The sequence below is a fragment of the Neophocaena asiaeorientalis genome, unplaced genomic scaffold (assembly GCF_003031525.2).
Source record: "Neophocaena asiaeorientalis asiaeorientalis breed wild unplaced genomic scaffold, Neophocaena_asiaeorientalis_V1.1 scaffold293, whole genome shotgun sequence".
Lineage (NCBI taxonomy): Eukaryota > Metazoa > Chordata > Mammalia > Artiodactyla > Phocoenidae > Neophocaena > Neophocaena asiaeorientalis.
The window spans coordinates 348,715-366,600 of record NW_020173920.1 but is presented as its reverse complement, the minus strand read 5'-3'; the positions used below and the strand labels follow the sequence as shown (position 1 = coordinate 366,600).

Here is a 17,886-nt window from a genome sequence, read left to right as displayed (position 1 = left end):
ACTTAGAATGATCGTCCAAGCTGGCTCGGTGTTCTTAAGGTTTTCCTCCCCATTTCTAGGAAGTTGGCCGTGCCCCACAGAAGTGCCTGCACTAAGCTTTTGCCATTTTTTTCCTCCTGAAATGTTTTTCCCTGGCCGGGTATTATCAATTGCCTCATTTCTGAATTCTGACTCTGCATAGCCCCTTTAAAATATTAAATGGGATACTTCACTTGACTTTTTATATCTGATTATCACCTGGATACTATATCTGGGATCCCCATTCGCCAACTCAGAATTTCAAGGCTCAATCCTTACCTAATGCTATCCCTGACTCATGCTCCCAGGACTTCAGTCCCTGCCCAATTTTCTGGACTTTCGCTCTTCTAGGAGCAGACTTTAAACAATTGTGAAACTAAATGGAAACCTACGAGTTCACTATTTATTAAATAAAAATATTACTTTCATATGTATAAAAGACAGCATAGTAATTATACCTGGTGGGCATGGTTGTGATGATGGCTTGCCTCCAATCAACAGCTTGGTACCAAAAGTAGGCTTGGTTAAGTAGTAAGGAAGCATTGTGTGGCATTGGAAAAAGTACTGAACCAGCAGCCGGGGGGCAGGGTTCTAGCCCAGGGTCTGGATCTCCCTCTAATATACTATGACTCACAAAACAATTATTTAACTATCAAGGGCTTCTGTTACTTTGTTAAATAAGGGCAGTAAGCAGCTTTCTATCTACAAATTTTCATATTTCTGTGAGGTATACTTATAAGTAAATAGGTATTACATGTATGATAAGATGTATTTATACACACAATTCCTTGCCCCATATATTTCTCCCACCTTCTATTATGAGGTCTGAAGTCTTATATATAGAATTTATTCATTGAACTTTGAAGAGTCCCTTAGCATCTAGAGTTCATTAATATCGAGCTAGACCTAGAAAAAGCTTTGAGATTTGGATTAGTTTGTTTTAAAAAGTATAACTAATAAAATCTATGCTAAATTTTTAGCTTTTTCAGATCTTTTTAACCTAGTCCTAGAAGGAAACCAGAACTTTTAGATTATCTTATAAATTTAATCAGAATCACTTTGATTCCTATACTTGGCAATGGTCAAACTCTGTCCTAATAATATTGAGACAAGGTCATAGGAGAGCCCATTGTTCAGCACACAGGACCACAAATTAGGATTTTTGTGTTGCCAGACAAGGAATATGCAGTAGTTTCATTTTTTCCCCTTACTTTCTCTTGTTACTTCATTTATCTGATTCCTCATTTTTTATTGAGAAATAATTCACATGCCGTAAAATTCCTGTTTTTACACTATATGCTTCAATGGTTTTGTTCATACAGTTGTACAATCTAATCCCAGGAAACTTCCGTCTCTCCAAAAAAGCCATCACTTCCCATTTACCCATCTCCTCAGCCCTTGGCAACCACTAATCTATGTTTTGTCTCTGGATTTGCCTGTTCTGGATATTTCGTATACATTGGATCATGCAAAATGTGACCTTTTGTATCTGGCTTCTTCCACTTAGCATAATGTTTTTGAGGTTCGTCTGTGTTGTCACATGAATCAGTACTCCATCCTTTTTAATAGCTATCTAATATTTCATTGTATGGATATATCACATTTGTTCATTCATCCATTGATAGATGTTTGAATTGTTTCCACATTATGAATAACGCTGCTATGAGTATTTGTGTACAAGTTCACACGTGGAGATATATTTTCAATTCTCATATGTATGTACCTAGAAGTAGAATTGCTAGATCATATGGTAACTGTATGTTTAACCTTTTGTGGAATTGCTAAACTATGTCCCACAGCTGCTGCATTATTTACCTTTTTACTAGCTAGGTATGAGGATTGTAGTTTCTCTAAACCCTCAGCAACACTTTTTATTGTCCATCTTTTTTGATATGGCCATCATAGCAGATGTGAAATGGTACCACATAGTCAATTGTTTCTCTGGTTCTTAAGCCACTTAGTTTACTTAAAACTGAGAGTATTTTGTGACATCATATTTTTATTATCAATATAATTAATTATTGAAATATTATTATTATTACTATTATTATTTTAATGGGTACAACCACCTTTCCATCTCCCGTCCCATATTTTTTGTCTCATTTTTTGGGGTCTATAACTTTTGAACCATTTAAAATCAACAGAGTCCTTTCAGCAGTTTCTTTATCCTTGAAGACCTTCATCTGTCTCCACAGATGCATCACCGTAGCTCCCTGGAAGTGAAGCCAGGGGATTAGTCTGCAAGAATCACCTCCAAGGACATGGTTTCAACAGCTTTAGTCCCACATATTCCTCAATAACTTAACTCCAGGTGTAACTGCATTAAATCACTGGGGCCTTTCATTGAAAGGGTTACAAGGAAGAGATTCTTCTAGCACTTAGTGAAGACGGCAGTGACTATTGTGAATATGTTTGACATGTAGGATTCTTATTTACTTGTAGCTGATAAGATGCTATCACATTTGTTTTTCTTCAGCTTTTCTTTGAAGGGGAGGAATTTCTTCCTTCCATGAAATACATTTTGTTCATTTGACATGTTAGGATTTGATTTTATTGTATTGATTATAAAATCTCATTGTAAGTCACTGAACAAGACTCAGGCAGAAAAGGTGAACTTGAGAGGCAGTGATTGTGAAGCAATAAATGTGGGTTCTGGCATTGATGCAGTAATTTTGCTGTTGTTGTTTAACTTTGTATTAATCATATAACGGTTTGGTTGTCTCACTTATCAAATGGTGAAGGTGAGGTAGAGGACTTTTAAGGTTCCTTCTTGAACTAAAACTCTCATATGTTTCACTGGAGATCATACAGTATAGTAGTAAAATTTTTCTACTACTTTTTCCTGATATTTTTACCTGAAATTTTAATTACTAAGTAAAAAAAAAAAGTTTCAAAGAAATTAACAGGAAAGTTACTGACGTTAAGCAAAGAGGTAGTATACTAGTGATTTTATGGAACAAGCTTTGAGTATTTCATAGATTTGTGAACATATAGGGTAGTCCCTTCAAAAATGTCTGCTGAGCCTGTGTGTGCCGTGATTGTGTTATATTTTGATTCCCAGGGTTACATTTTACATGCTAAGGGCCACAAAAATGCACAATGGCTATTCTCTTAAATTTAAAAAACATTAAACTGAGATCAGAGCGTGGACATGGGCACAGTCTTGAGTGATATTAACCGAAGAAATTATTCAAGCCTGACAGTGTTCTGTGGAGTAAGGTTGTTTAGAAAGGAAATCTCGTTTCTTGATTTTGTATGATAAATCTTTAAACCAAATGCTAATAGAAATTATGTGCAATTATTTCTCATTTTTTCTTAACAGAGAACCTATATTTCAGGCTCATTGGATTTAAATATTTGCTGATTCATTATTAAATCCTTTCTCTCTTTTGTATCTTCTTTTTTTTTTTTTTTTTTTTTTTTTTTTTTTTTCTGCAGGATGTTTTCACTCCAGAATGCAAATTTAAGGAATCTGTGTTTGAAAACTACTATGTGATCTATTCTTCCACACTGTACCGTCAGCAAGAATCAGGCCGAGCATGGTTTCTGGGACTCAATAAGGAAGGTCAAATTATGAAGGGGAACAGAGTGAAGAAAACCAAGCCCTCATCACATTTTGTACCAAAACCTATTGAAGGTACAAGACAAGCTTCTTTTCTTTAGACCCTGACCTGTGTGTTGATGCCAGTTCCGCCCCTTTTCCTTTCACTCAGTAGGTTGTTTGTCATACAACAGATCAGAACAAAGATTCAGAAAACACAGTAGTACCTCTTCCTATCAAAAAATAAAATTCCATTAAAAATACTTGACACTTAGAAAACACCGCTTGAATATAGAGGCTAGCAAGTTCTTGAAAGTAGAAAAATAGTGGTAGTGACCATTTGGAATGTAATTTCCTTCTTTATTGAACACAATAATTTAATTTCTCAGGCTACACTCTTGAAAAAACCAATAGTACTATTATAATGCTTTAAAGTTTTTACAAGTCTTTTAGAAATATGTTTATATCCTAATTTCTACATCTTTTTGAACAAATCTCATAATATAATGTATTAATTTTTATTTGTATTTTTTAAGGAAAGAAAATAATATTCAATTTACTGTGCTAATAAATATTACAGTTTTAAAATTTTATCCCTCTTAACTGAGCCTGTAACTTCCCCTCCCTTGATCATTTAATATAGTGTTCATTTATTTCAACTGATCAGTGGAATAAATAATTTCATGCTGAGGAAACCCATTTTTGGCAACTTGTTCCCTAAGCAGGATGAGAATCTCCCATTGAGGTAACCACATTTACTGTATTCAGTCAAGCTTTTTAATACAGGCTAAGAAAGCAGCAGTGGAGTGGACATTTACCAACATAACACTCTTCTCTAAAAGTTACATTATAATCTCTTAAGACATTAGTTCAGCTTCCTCATCCAAAGAAATGAGAAAATTGAGGCAGTGCATTGCTATTCTGTGATTTAGCCAGGCTTACTGTCCCCTAAATATCTATAAGGTAGGGTCAAGTCCACCAGTGTAGGGACACAGTGCCTGCTGCAGATTACCTATGACTGAAACAGTCAGCAAACATTTGTTAAATCAATACTATGTTCAAAGCACTGGGGGGAAATGTGACATTCAAAATTCCTAGTCTTTCTCAAGCCTCCCCTCACACCTTGTGCTTTTAACCACACAAAACAGAACTTTCTTCTGTTCTACATTTTTACTACTTGTAATACATTTTTACTATTTTGAGCTTTATGTACTTTTTTTTTTTTTGCCCTTCTGTCCTCAAAATTTCCATTCATGTGCCTGGAGAATGCCTATCAGTCCTTGTAAAGAATTAATTCAAGAGTTAATACTTCTATGACGGCCTCCCTGACTTTCTTCAAGTAGAATTAAATATTCTGTCACCTTATTATTGTATCTTGTTCTCTCTTCTAGAAATTATCACATTGTATTAAATTCACCTATTTACCACTCTGTCTCTTCTTATCCATAATTAGATCACTTGTTAAATGACAGAATGTTTTATTTTTCTCATATCTCCTTGTATCTTGTACAACACGTGGCATATCATAGGGAGATATCCAATAATCATTATCAATTGAATAAGCGAACAAGTGAATGAACAAATGAACACATAGGTAAGTATAAAGACAAAGAAGAACTATATTCTCCGGGAAACTTTATAATATTCTTGGAGATATGAAGTATGTTTACTAATGGCAGTAGTATAATGTAAAAAGTGATGGACTAAATGTTGCCGGAAATGATATTGGGATTTATAGAAAGAGCCAGCCAGCACTTCCACCAAAAGGAAGATACTGGAAAGTTGATACTGAAACATACCTTCAGGGCTAGGTCAGGTTCAGAACATTTGAGATGAGAGGTGGGGATTAGGTAGACAAAAACACTCCAGGTGCAGAGTGAGTAAACTATTAAAACTATTGCACCATTTTTATTTGCGCATTTAAGTTGATTTTCTTGTTGTTGTAATAAAAGTAGTGCGTGCTCATTAACAATTTTTGGAAAATTCAGGAGAGTATAAAGGAAAAGTAAAAAATCCTTGTGTTTTGTTTATTCCTTTTATGAATAATGCATTTCATATAAAATCCCTCCCCCCCCCCCAAAAAAAAGAAGAAACACCTGTAACGTACCCTCCTGATCATGACTTCTGTCTGCATTTTGGCTAATCAAGCTTCTTCTTGGGTCTGTATGATCATGTACATATTTCTAAGAGAAATGTATACAATTACCATGTTCCGAGTTTGAGAGCTGCCTTAATTCTTCGTATTTGCTGCATTTCAGTACAAATGTGGGAAAAGAAAACCAGACATTCCTAGTTGTATATGTTAGAATTAGGTTTGGTTGTGTACAACACAAAACCCATGTTAAGAGCAGCTTAATCATACAAAGTTTTATTGTCTCACAAGCCAAATCTAGAAACCTGCTGTCCAGGGCTGGTTCTGCGGCTCTGCAAATGTTAGCGACCTTGGCTATGTCCAGCTTTGAGTGCCACTCTCGTTTTGTTTTTGTTTTTCAAATAGCTCTGCCTTTTTCCCAGTCCTGATGGCGATGTCATTTTGAATGTCAGGATTCCCAAAATTAAGCTCCGTCAGTGTGAGGATCTTTAAGTCATGCACTGGTTGCATGGTAATAATAACCCACCAGCCCCTTTCCCTTCACAGCTTCACCCTCCATCCTGTGTTTAGAACATAGGCAGTGTTAATAAGGGGTTGCAAGGGCATCTATTCAGACAGATGGAAGGACTTGATATTTAAACCCATTACCACGTACATTGCACATCAACCTTTACTTACCCTCCCCTGGAATTTAAGACAACAGTGCAGGCTTCACCATTCCCAGTTTTGTCCATTCAGAGCATTGTTCACACCACAGATAAGTAACTCCCCCAGATTTAATTGTCTGGATGGTGACCTCCCCCTTTAGCTTCAGATACACCAGCCAAATACTCTCTGACAAAGAACAAGAAACAATCTCTGCCTTTTCTCCTCCCTCCTCCTTCAAGGAGTTCATTGCTCAGCTCTTGCAAGTGGTTGGATATTCAGAATCTAGTTCCTTCCCCCTGAAAAGAATGTGTGCGCTTTCCAAGATTTAAGCTTCAAGAACTTAATCCTGGAGTGAGAAATACATTTCCAAAGTGAAATTAGTAAACATCAATTGCGAGCCATCGCTACAGAAATATTAAACTTGGACTAAAGGAACACCTAACCAGTTTCTACCAATTTATTTTCTAGTGGGAAGATAAGACTAACACAACATGCACATACACTCACACACCTTTAGGACAGTTACAGATTACCCTTTCTGTCTGTTAGAACTGTTGCTTCAAGCTAATAGAACCTAATTGAAGTCTCAGCAGTATATAATGTAGATCATTGGTTCCCAAACATCAGTATCAAAACCATCTGGAGTGGTTTTAAAAGCTACCAATTCTCAGATCAAATCTCCATAGGATTCTGATTTTATTGTCCAAGTTATTTTGATGGCAACCAGGTTTGAGACTCAGTGTTCTAAACTGAATTTGCTGTTTCAGTGCTCATTCTGATCCAGTCTGGCCGTAGGCCATTATTTAAATGTATTCAAATTAGTATGATCTATATATTGGACTAAGCCTAATCTAATATAGAGTAAATTGTCACTCTGACACCATGGAATTAAATATATTAAACACATTAATATATTTAATTACCTTTCCTACTGCTATTAGGATGGTTGTACTTTAGTGCTGGGTTAAATTACTATATGGAGTTAGTGGAGGTAATACCAACTATTGTAACACATTGATCACTAAGAAAGAGTTGCTTGATAGTAATCAATTAGTCAAGGATAAACAAATGTCTGATTCTTCTAATAAAAACTTTACCAATGATTTGCTAAGTAATTTTGCAAAAATAATTTTTTACTTCAACCTAGGTAATCTCTGGAGATGCAACTGATTATAAATTCCATCTATTTCACAGGAATAATATGAAGATTGGCATTGTAAGAAAGTTGGATCTCTCAAATCTGTCAGATCAATGCAAAGAGCCTTTTTCATTTTCCCTTGGAAATTGGACATTGTGTTACTGTGTTATACCAGAGAAAGGCTGTGAGGCGTGGTATTGAATAAAGTATTAGAGACAATGAAAATTGAATTTGGAGGGAAAATAATAATTTCTTCAAAACCTTTGTACTAAAACACCAAAGAAGTGAATAAATCAGGAGTCCTGATTTTGTAAAACTCCTATTAGGAAGATACTAATGGCAAATTATTTTATTTTATTTTTTGCGGTACGCGGGCCTCTCACTGTTGTGGCCTCTCCCGTTGCGGAGCACAGGCCCCGGACGCGCAGGCCCAGCAGCCATGGCTCACGAGCCCAACTGCTCCGCGGCATGCGGGATCCCCCCGGACCGGGGCACGAACCCGTGTCCCCTGCATCGGCAGGCGGACTCTCAACCACTGCACCACGAGGGAAGCCCTGGCAAATTACTTTGATGTTTTTATTTCAGTTAACTTGAAAGAGAACTAGACTGTTTGTTTTCCAAAATCCTCTTTTGGACCCAACCATACTAAAAGACAAAAAGAGAAAGATGGAGTAAAAACATACTTTTGATGCTCTTGAATGTTTCTATTACAGAAAAGATAATAGCAGCATCTCTCTCTCCACCTTTTGAGTTTGGGATCTCTGCCAGCCTGTGACACCTTCTTTCCCCAAACCAGTTAACTCATTCAAAGCAGCTTTTTCCTGGCTTTGAATTTAGTCTTTAATAAAGCCCTCCTACCTCTCCCTGACATATTCTTCTTCTATATCTATCTCTTGCACACAAATACTACTTCTGATCTCTTTCTAAATGAAGATATAGATCTTTTTGTTCACAATGTCTCTTAACTCTTTATAATAAATATTTACGGCATACTGGGTGCATCCTTTTGACAATACGTTCTGAACCAGCACATAAAGTTCTGCTACAGTTCCAAAAGGGATTCTATGTGACATTAATTAAGGTGTGAAATTGCTTCCTGTTAATTTCTCACACCCTTCCATGATCTGCTATTAAGACAATTAAATTTCTTTAGTGGTCCATTAACTAACAGAGCAATCTAACCTTTCCACTTGGAGATTACAGAGGGCCAAGGAAAATTTGATTAAGTTGGTAGTAATAAAAATATTAGTCATATTTCATTCTTCTTTGATGGAAACTGATAGAGCATGAAGGTTCTTTGTTTTGTTTTATTTTTATTTTTTTCAATTGACAAGGAAATTTAGTGATTTCTGAGATATACATTTTAAATAACTAGAATTATGACATAACATTATACCAGAACATAAGATTTTTAGAAATTTCATGTAATGTTTGAAACGTTTATATTAACATATTTCCATACAAATAACCCAAAGAAAGTTTAGTGTTGTTTTTGTTTGTTTGTTTTTATACTGCAGGTTCTTATTAGTCATCAATTTTATACACGTCAGTCAATCCCATGTCAATCCCAATCGCCCAATTCATCACACCACCATCCCCACCCACCGCGGTTTTCACCCCTTGGTGTCCATAGGTTTGTTCTCTACATCTGTGTCTCAACTAGCATGAAGGTTCTTTATAAAGTGTCATTTATGAGTTTTATTAGAAACTGGAGTTATCTTCCCTCCATTTGGAAAACAGAATCTGTCAGCAACAACTACAATTGCCCTCCACTCAAGTTTTCCATCTCTCAATTCCAGAGTAATGTTGACACTTAAAGATTTACACCTAGTTCTTCCATAACTATCAGAATTTTCCATTTTTAAATGATTTACAAGAATCCAGCAGTAATATAAAAGTAATCATTAGTAGCAGTTGTACTACTTTACATTTGAATGATTTGTTGTTATTTTCAACATTCTTCCTTAACAGGGGTATCATTTGATAGTCACTGACATTTGGAAGGATGCAGATTAAAATTTCCAATTTTAAACGTGAGGAAACTGAGTTTAAGAGAGGTTACATAACTCACCCAGGTCCATTCAGCTAGAAAGAAGCAAAACTAAGACAAGAACTGTTACCATTACCAAATACTGCTAGAGTGTCCAGCAAGCTGGTGAATGAGAATGACCATTGGGATTGGAACATACGTTCAACAGTGACTTGACTGGAGTGATTTCAGTGAAGTAGTGGGCACTAAGTCTAATTGGAGTAGATTCAAGTTATAACAGGAGGTAAAGAAAAGAAGAAAGTAATATTAAATGACACTTCTGAGGAGTCCTGTTATAAAAGGGAGGTGGAGAAATGGGGCCCAAGGTGGAGAGAAACACGGTGGTTGCATGGTGAGGTTTATTTGTTTAAAACTGTTACAACGTATTTATAGACTGATGGGAGAGAAGTGAAAATTGTTATTATAGGAGAGAGGGTCACTGAATAACACTGACCAGCGGGGATGGGATCAAGGACACACATGGCAAGGGGAGGGCTAGATTTAAATAGAAACAGGAAGAGTTCATGCATTTTAACAAGCAGGGAGCCAGAACATGTATGAGCAGATGTGTGAGGATTGGTAACTTTTGTGGTGGAAATATGAAAACTTTCTATTCTGCATTTCTTTTCTAAGGGAAGTACAAAGCATGGTAGTTTATTGATGAAAAGGAAGGAAGGGAGGGAAGAAAGGAGGGAAGGATAAAGGGAGAGGGAGAAAAAGAGAAGAAAAGACAAGAAGAGAAAAGAAAAGAAGGCAAGCCTATTACCTGAGTCTGAGGAGGGTCTGAGGCAGTTTTCAAAGTTTGAGGAGGGAAGAGAAGTATGGAATAGTCACTTGGGAAGAATGAGAGAGGAAACTGGGTAGAAAAATGTAATAGGACTCCACAAACTGCTGAGCACCCCAGAGGTTTGGGGTGAAGACTTTGACTGAGACCAAGCAATTAAGTGTTGTTTTTCTCCAAACTCTTTAAACTATTTGGCTATACCCTTAGGGCAGGAACCCTGCAGCTAATCACACATGAATTTGAATGCAGATTTTGCCTGTGTCCCTGCACTACTTTCAAAAAACTACCCTTTTTGCTCTTCAGTTTCCTTTACTGTGAAAGAGGTCAATTAAAGTATCCACCTTTTAGGGTCATTTAAAATAAACACTGTATATAAAGTGCAGATGTTTTGCAAGTGCTCAGTTAATATTAGCTATGATTAAGAGGACAGTGGCTACTTAGAAGGAGAATACCCCGGGATGGTACCTGAAACCTGGTTTATTATTGTTGTTTGATTTATAAATAACAGCAACCCCTGAGATGTCACTTTTTCATACTTTTAAGAAAGGCATTATTTTAGTTTAAGTTTTCCAAGAGAAATTTATGATAACTAACATAAAACTGATTGTTGAACATTAAAAGTTGCAAACAGGGAATCTGAGTTATTATAATGGCAAAGGACGCCTGCCTATTCTGATAACTGCATTTGCAGCAGAGGTACCAGTGAAAGAATATAATGGAAAAATAATAAGTGGAAAGCCTGCCCTGGAAAGACCCATAACTAATCTTACAAAGAGAGGATGGATTTATTTTTAATAAGACTTCAAAGCCCAGTGATATGTATTTGGCCCTTTTCTTTTCTAATGGCACAATCTTGCATTTAAAAGTAAAGCAAAAAGTAAGTTGAGCAAATACCATATATTATTACAAGGTTGGTAGCTTATGGTCTTGTTATGACCAAGGGTAGCATTTTATTTGATAACAGGACTGCAGGGCTTTCTATAGAAAAATGGACCACTGCATCTCAGACAGCTGTGAAAATGACAGCCTTCACTACACCAAGTCACTAAGTGACTAGGGTCCATCATACGAGTGTGTTCCGTTCACATTAAAGGGATGAACTGGGGATTCCTAGCAGATGCTATGTCTTAAGGTAATACGTAACGTTGGCTGTGTTATTAGAAATCCGCGCTTGTCCTTGTGTCTGCAAATGAGGAAGAATATTCTCTCATGAAATCTCTACCTCATTCTTATTCTGAAAGCTGGGATAAATCCCTCTGCTTCAATATACTATAAATCAAGAAAAGTCAAAACATGAATAAAAGGAAACATTCAGAAGAAAAAGAAGACATGAGGGAAGAAGGGGGGGAGGGGGAAGAAGAGGAAGAAATGGAAACATATATCAGAATAGAGGAAAAATAGAAAACTGATTTGAAGAAAGAGATCTAAAGAGCCATACTGCAATACTTCCCTTTTCAGAGCATTATCTCCTTTTTACCATTTATCCAAAACTATTATGATACCACATATGTTAGAATAAGAAAAATATTTATCTCAAAAACATTCTGTGGGCTGAAAAAAAGAGCAAGTATATTTTTTCATACTTTAAAGAGGAAAGAGGGCAAGAAATAGGATCAGGACAACCCAGAAGAGCCAAATGAAAGAGATATAATGTTGTGAATCATGAAAGTATTGCATTATCAGGACACTGAACATTCTTGAAATTTGGATATTGAAACTTCGTTGGAAAGATAGTATAAAATTAAATCAGAAAGAAACACAGGTAGAAACCAGTTCCATACCAACAGCTGGCCATTAAATCATGCCCACTGAAAGTAAAGCCTGTATCACAAGTGGAGCCCACAAGGTCCTGAATGAGAAATAGAGAGTTATATCCCAAGTTCCCCTCACTGGATTGGTTTCCAGTTGTTAAATCTGCAGTGGCACTGAACCTGAGTTTCTGTGAAACAGGTGTGCGGAGCTGGGAGGACAAGAACGATAGGGAGTTGGAATTTTTGTTTGTTTTTTCACTTTATTCTCAATTTGGAAATGACTCCTCATCAAAATAACTAGAATATCAAACTTTGCTCTCATAGCTATAGTGCCCCAGAATGCATAAAACAGAGCACTTGGGAAGAAAATATTCAAGGATTTTTAAAAACTTCTAAAGCATTGACGAAAAACTCTATTTTCTAATGAAATAATAGCTTATAGTAAAAGAAAGTGATGGAAAAGCCCCTACTTAAATAGCATTTCAGTCCTTTGAACTACTGCAAACCAAGAGACTAGGGTTCTTTGCAATTACTAATAAGGAACTTATTAATGGGAAGAAAAAAACCTTAATCTTGTATGGGACAGTAATAATTTGAGAAGCACAATTTAGGAGCTATAGAATTTATATAATTGTTGAAGATCAGAATCTCGACAGTTCCCTGGAAATGTTTCTTAAAGGTTTCTCAGAATTGCTTAGTAGTATATGATTGGAAATTAATACCAGAACTCCAAATTCTGGTACTGGTAGCTGTAAAAAAATCGCAATTAATTTTTATTGTACAGTATACAGGAGTCTCATATGCGGGATTAGTAATTCTTGATTTATCATTTGTTGTTTGTTTAGTCGTCTTAAGTGCTAAGCTAAATTACGCTTCCCCCAAAACAAAAGGATAACCATTCTCAACATGTTAGTTAGCTTAACAAAGAGAGCCCCACTTTTCAATTGCAGTCAGAGTCATGGTGTTTGAAATGTGTTAGATGTTGAGTACAGTCATCCGTCAGTATTTGCAGGAGATTCGTTCCAGGAATCCCTGTGGATACTAAAATCTGCAGATGCTCAAGTCCCTTATATAAAATGGCATAGTATTTGCATATAACCTACACATCCTCCTGTATACTTTAAATCATCTCTAAATTATTTATAATACCTAATACAATGTAAATGCTATGTAAATAGTTGCCAGAGCAGGGCAAATTCAAGTTCTGCTTTTTGGAACGTTCTGGAATTTTTTAATTGAATATTTTCCAACCCGCAGTTAGTTGACTCTGAGGATGTGGAACCCACAGATACAGAAAGCCAACTGTATAGGAGATAAGCAGCTGGTCTCATACATCATGGCGCCCAGCTAAGTTTGTTCCTAAGAAATTAAGACGGTGTTTGCAAGGCATCAGAACAACTCATAAAGGTTTGAAACGCTGCCAATGATTTCTTATGTAATCTATGCAGTAAGATTCAGTTTGATTTTTCTTGACTACCCTGACTGGCTATGAATGTCATGTAAACATAGACATTTTTCTAGATAAAGAGATTGAATAAATAGATTTTTCCCTATACACTCATATACTTGATGGACATATTATTAACTGTTCATTCACTAACAAATCAAGGCTGATATGTATCAGGATCATGGCTTAAACCCTCTGGCCTGGATTCAGGAGGTCTGATTCAAGTTGGCCCTGTCACTCTCATCCCTCACCACCTCTCAGTTTTACCCCATCCTTCAACTGGCCACTGTTTCTCTTATACAACCTGCGCTTCACCTCTTCATTCTTATTTAGTAGCTCATCCATTTCTCTAAATCCTCTGCATCCTTCAAGGCTAAATCAACATCAAAGAACTATTTTATAAACTCATTTCCATGAAACTCTGCTATGGCCCTTTCTACCCTGTGATTTGTGTGAACGCCTGTGCTCTCTTTCTTAGCCTTGAGCTCCCTGAGGGCAGGAATCAAGAGAGCATTTCTTGCAGTCGCCGCAGAATCTAGCAGAGCGCCTTGTACAAAGTAATTTGTAACTGTTCATAAAATAAATGAACAAATTAATGCTGAATTTATCATCTCTGGATATTAGTCAGCAAAATAGTAACTGGAATTTGAGGAAAGAAAGAAATGAAAAGACAGTAATAGAATCAAAATGATACAATATTATTAATAGTTAAGCCAAGTTAAAAGGGCCAATAAATGTTTTGTGAACCAGTTCATTCCATCAAAGAAATCAAAGAAATCTAAGATACTCTGTCTCTCCTAAGTTTGCCTATGGAGGTCAAGTCCAATCAGTTCAGGAAGTTTCCTTAACTCCCCTCCCCATCATATAGTAATTGATCGCTTTGACTCTAATCAAGACACTTCTTTTCCAGAGAACAGCAAACTTCTAAGACAGCACTGTGTAATAGAAATATAATACAAGCTACATATGTAATTTAAACTTTTCTGGTAATCATATTTAAAAAATAAAAACAAACATATGAAATAAATTTTAAGAATGTATTCAACCCAGTATATTCAAAATGTCATTTCAATATGTAATCAATATGAAGCATTATGACTGAGATATTTAATTTTTGTGTGGTCTTTGAAATTCAGGATTTATTTTATACTTCTAGCACATCTGAATTAGGACCAGCCACATTTTAAGTGCTCAATGATCACATATGGCAAAATGGATACTGTATTAGGTAGCACAATCCTAGGATGTTCTCATCAGATTTTCCTATCCTCTCACCAACCCTGTACCCTCAGTATATCTCAATTCTCTCTTTCACAGTACAGTCCTAAGACTAATATTTTTGACTATTGGGGAATCTTTGGCTCTTCCCATGCAAATAGGACATCTCTGGCTTTAATAGTCACTTCTTTGTTTACAGCTTACACTCAGTGTGTTTGTTTCTGTGTGTGTGATTTTTTTTAATTATGTATAATTGTTAATTATGTTGTATAAAATATACACAACATAAAATTTACCATTTTAACCAATTTAACAGTACATTTCTCAGTCCATCCACATCTCTACAAATGACCCAATTTTGTTCCTATTTATGGCTGAGTAATATTCCATTGTATATATGTACCACATCTTCTTTATCCATTCATCTGTTGATGGACATATAGGTTGTTTCCATGTCCTGGCTATTGTAAATAATGCTGCAATGATGGACCTAGAGTCTGTCATACAGAGTGAAGTAAGTCAGAAAGAGATAAACAAATATTTAGATTAAGACATATATGTGGAATCTAGAAAAATGGTACAGGTGAACCTATTTGCAGGGCAGGAATAGAGATGCAAGCATAGAGAACGTATGTGTGGGCACAGTAGGGGAAGGGCAGAGTGGGATAAATTGGGAGATTAGGTTTGACATTAATACACTACCGTGTGTAAAACAGATAGCTAGTGGGAACCTGCGGTATAGCACAGGGAGCTCAGCTCAGTCCTCTGTGATGACCTAGATGGGTGGGATGGGGGGAAGGTCCAAGAGGAAGATGATATTTGTATACTTATAGCTGATTCACTTCAATGTACAGCAGAAACTAGCACAACATTGTAAAGCAATTATACTCCAATAAAAAAAAAAAGAACTGTGATCTAAAAAACAGAAATTCTTGAGAATGTAGACAAAAGGGCAGAGGAGATAGAATATATCACAGAGTCCAAGACATCCAGAAGAAGGAGTGAGAAGATATAATACTTATCTAATTGGAATCCCAAAGGGAGAAACAATTATACTCCAATTAAGGAAAAAAAAAAGAGAGTACATTTCAGCGCCAATGAGTACATTTCAGTGCCATTAAATACATTCCTGTGTTGTGCAGCCATTACCACCATCCATCCCCAAAACTTTTACATCTTCCCCAACTGAAACGCTGCACCCATTAAGTATTTACTCCCACCCTCCCTTCCGTCAGTGTCCAGCAACCACCATTCTACTTTCTGTCTCTATTAATGACTACTCTAGGTATCTCACATAAATGGAGTCATAAAATATTTTTCCTTTTGTGCCTAGCTTATTTCACATAGCCTTAGTTCCTCAAGGTTCATCCATGTTTGTGTCAGGACTTTGTTCTTTTTTAAGGTTGAACAATATTTCATTGTATGTATATAACACATTTTGTGTATCTGTTCATTTGTTCAACCAACCAAATGTGCTCCACCTTTTGGCTATTGTAAGTGATGCTTCCTTGAACACGGGTGTACAAATACCTGTTCACGTCCCTGCTTTTATTTCTCTTGGGTGTATATCCAGAGGTGGAATTTCTGGATCATATGGTAATTCTATGCTTGATTTTTTGAGGAACTCACCATATTGTTTTTCACAGTGGCTGTCCATTTTAAATTCCTGCCAGCAATGTACAATGGTTCAAGTTTCTCCACCTACTTGCCAACACTTGTTATTTAGTTATTTATTTTTATAATAGGCATCCCGAATTTGTTTTCATTACCATTTTTGGATGACATTAGGAACATTTGGTAGAGGTGAAGCCAACTTGGATCTACATTAATATACAGAAATAACTTAAACATTGGTATAAGACAGTCATTTATACCATTTATTTGATGAATTGTTTTTCTGCTTTTATTAAAAACTTTTGACTAGGACCTCGAAATCCTATACTCCCATCTGGCTCAGCTACTACTCACCCTCTGACTTTAGGGAAGTTGCTTAGTTTCTTTTATGTTTCTCGCCTACTTTATTCACCTGGTTATTGTAATTATCAAATGAGGTGGTCAGTTTACAATGGCTTTGAATATCCATTTGGGCAGGTTTCGGCACTCCCCAGCCGCATGCAGGAAAATCTTCACAGTCAAATGCCAGCTTGGGCTCTCTACTACAGTCTAGTCTCTCTGTGATCATTCAGTGCCTGGGAAGAAGTCCCAGTTAGGGTTAAATGTAAAATTCTGTCTGTTGGTACAATTCATTAAAAGACAATTTGCCTATAAAAAATAAATAAATGAAATGGCTTTGAAAATTCTGAAATAGATTTATTGACGGGATTAAAGGTTTATTTAAGAGGCTATGATTGTGGTTATTGTGTACATCACAGTGATTTGGGTTTACGTTTTGAGCTTATAATGCACTTTATAGAACACTTATGCCTTCTTGTTTTCTTCTTGTATTTTGTGTCATCATTTTATTATGTACCATTCAGACAGAATAGCACAGTTATGGAGTGTTAATACAACTATCAAAGGAGGTTACATTCCTGAAGAGAAGTGTTTTGTCCTTTCTTTCTTTGCTTTCTAATTGGATCATGGTCTCTTAATTACATTTTAATTCTAAAACTTGATTGAGTTTCATACCCCTTTATTTGTCAGCTTCTTAAGTTAGGTAGTATTACTGGCATCTGAGAGTCTGTAAATAACAATGAAAATTAAAAGCCCAAGAAATTAAATTGAATCTATTGGTTTAATTACTCTTAATTTTCCAGCTACGATATATAAGAAGATATATTTTTCAAAACCTGGAAGTTTATTACTCCATTTAATGGAAATATTGGAAAATTAGTGATTGAGTTGTCCTAGAAGAAGAGCAAGTTGTACATTTTGCTATGACACTAGTGAGTTTTGTTCTTTTTGAAATACTGAAAAATTTTAGATGCCAGTTTGGAAAACTCTACGGGGACTTGATACTAGGATGGTCAGCAGGGTTAAGTTATTTGAAAAGCTATCTGCAATGATAATTATAATGGCAACATTTTGTGTTGTCATAACTTAAGTATTTTATGTGTAAGTGAGAAATAGCAAAAAAAAAAGATAAAAGTTAAAAACAAATGTCTTCAGTAGAATCTATGATACAAGGAAACAAAAAAGAAATTGCAACAGTAAGAAATTCAGATACAAAAACTATAAACGAGGGCTTCCCTGGTGGTGCAGTGGTTGAGAGTCCGCCTGC

General features: G+C 36.0%; 1 protein-coding gene across 3 annotated transcripts in view; it reads left to right on the top strand.

Annotated features, from left to right (window-relative positions):
* Window positions 1–17,886, top strand: part of FGF12 (fibroblast growth factor 12) — a 538,040-nt gene that overhangs the window by 515,753 nt on the left and 4,401 nt on the right. For all 3 annotated transcript variants that reach the window (XM_024752120.1, XM_024752119.1, XM_024752118.1), the window contains one exon: window positions 3,457–3,655. In XM_024752120.1, coding sequence (XP_024607888.1) covers window positions 3,457–3,655 — 199 coding nt within the window. The remainder of the gene's footprint in view (window positions 1–3,456; window positions 3,656–17,886) is intronic.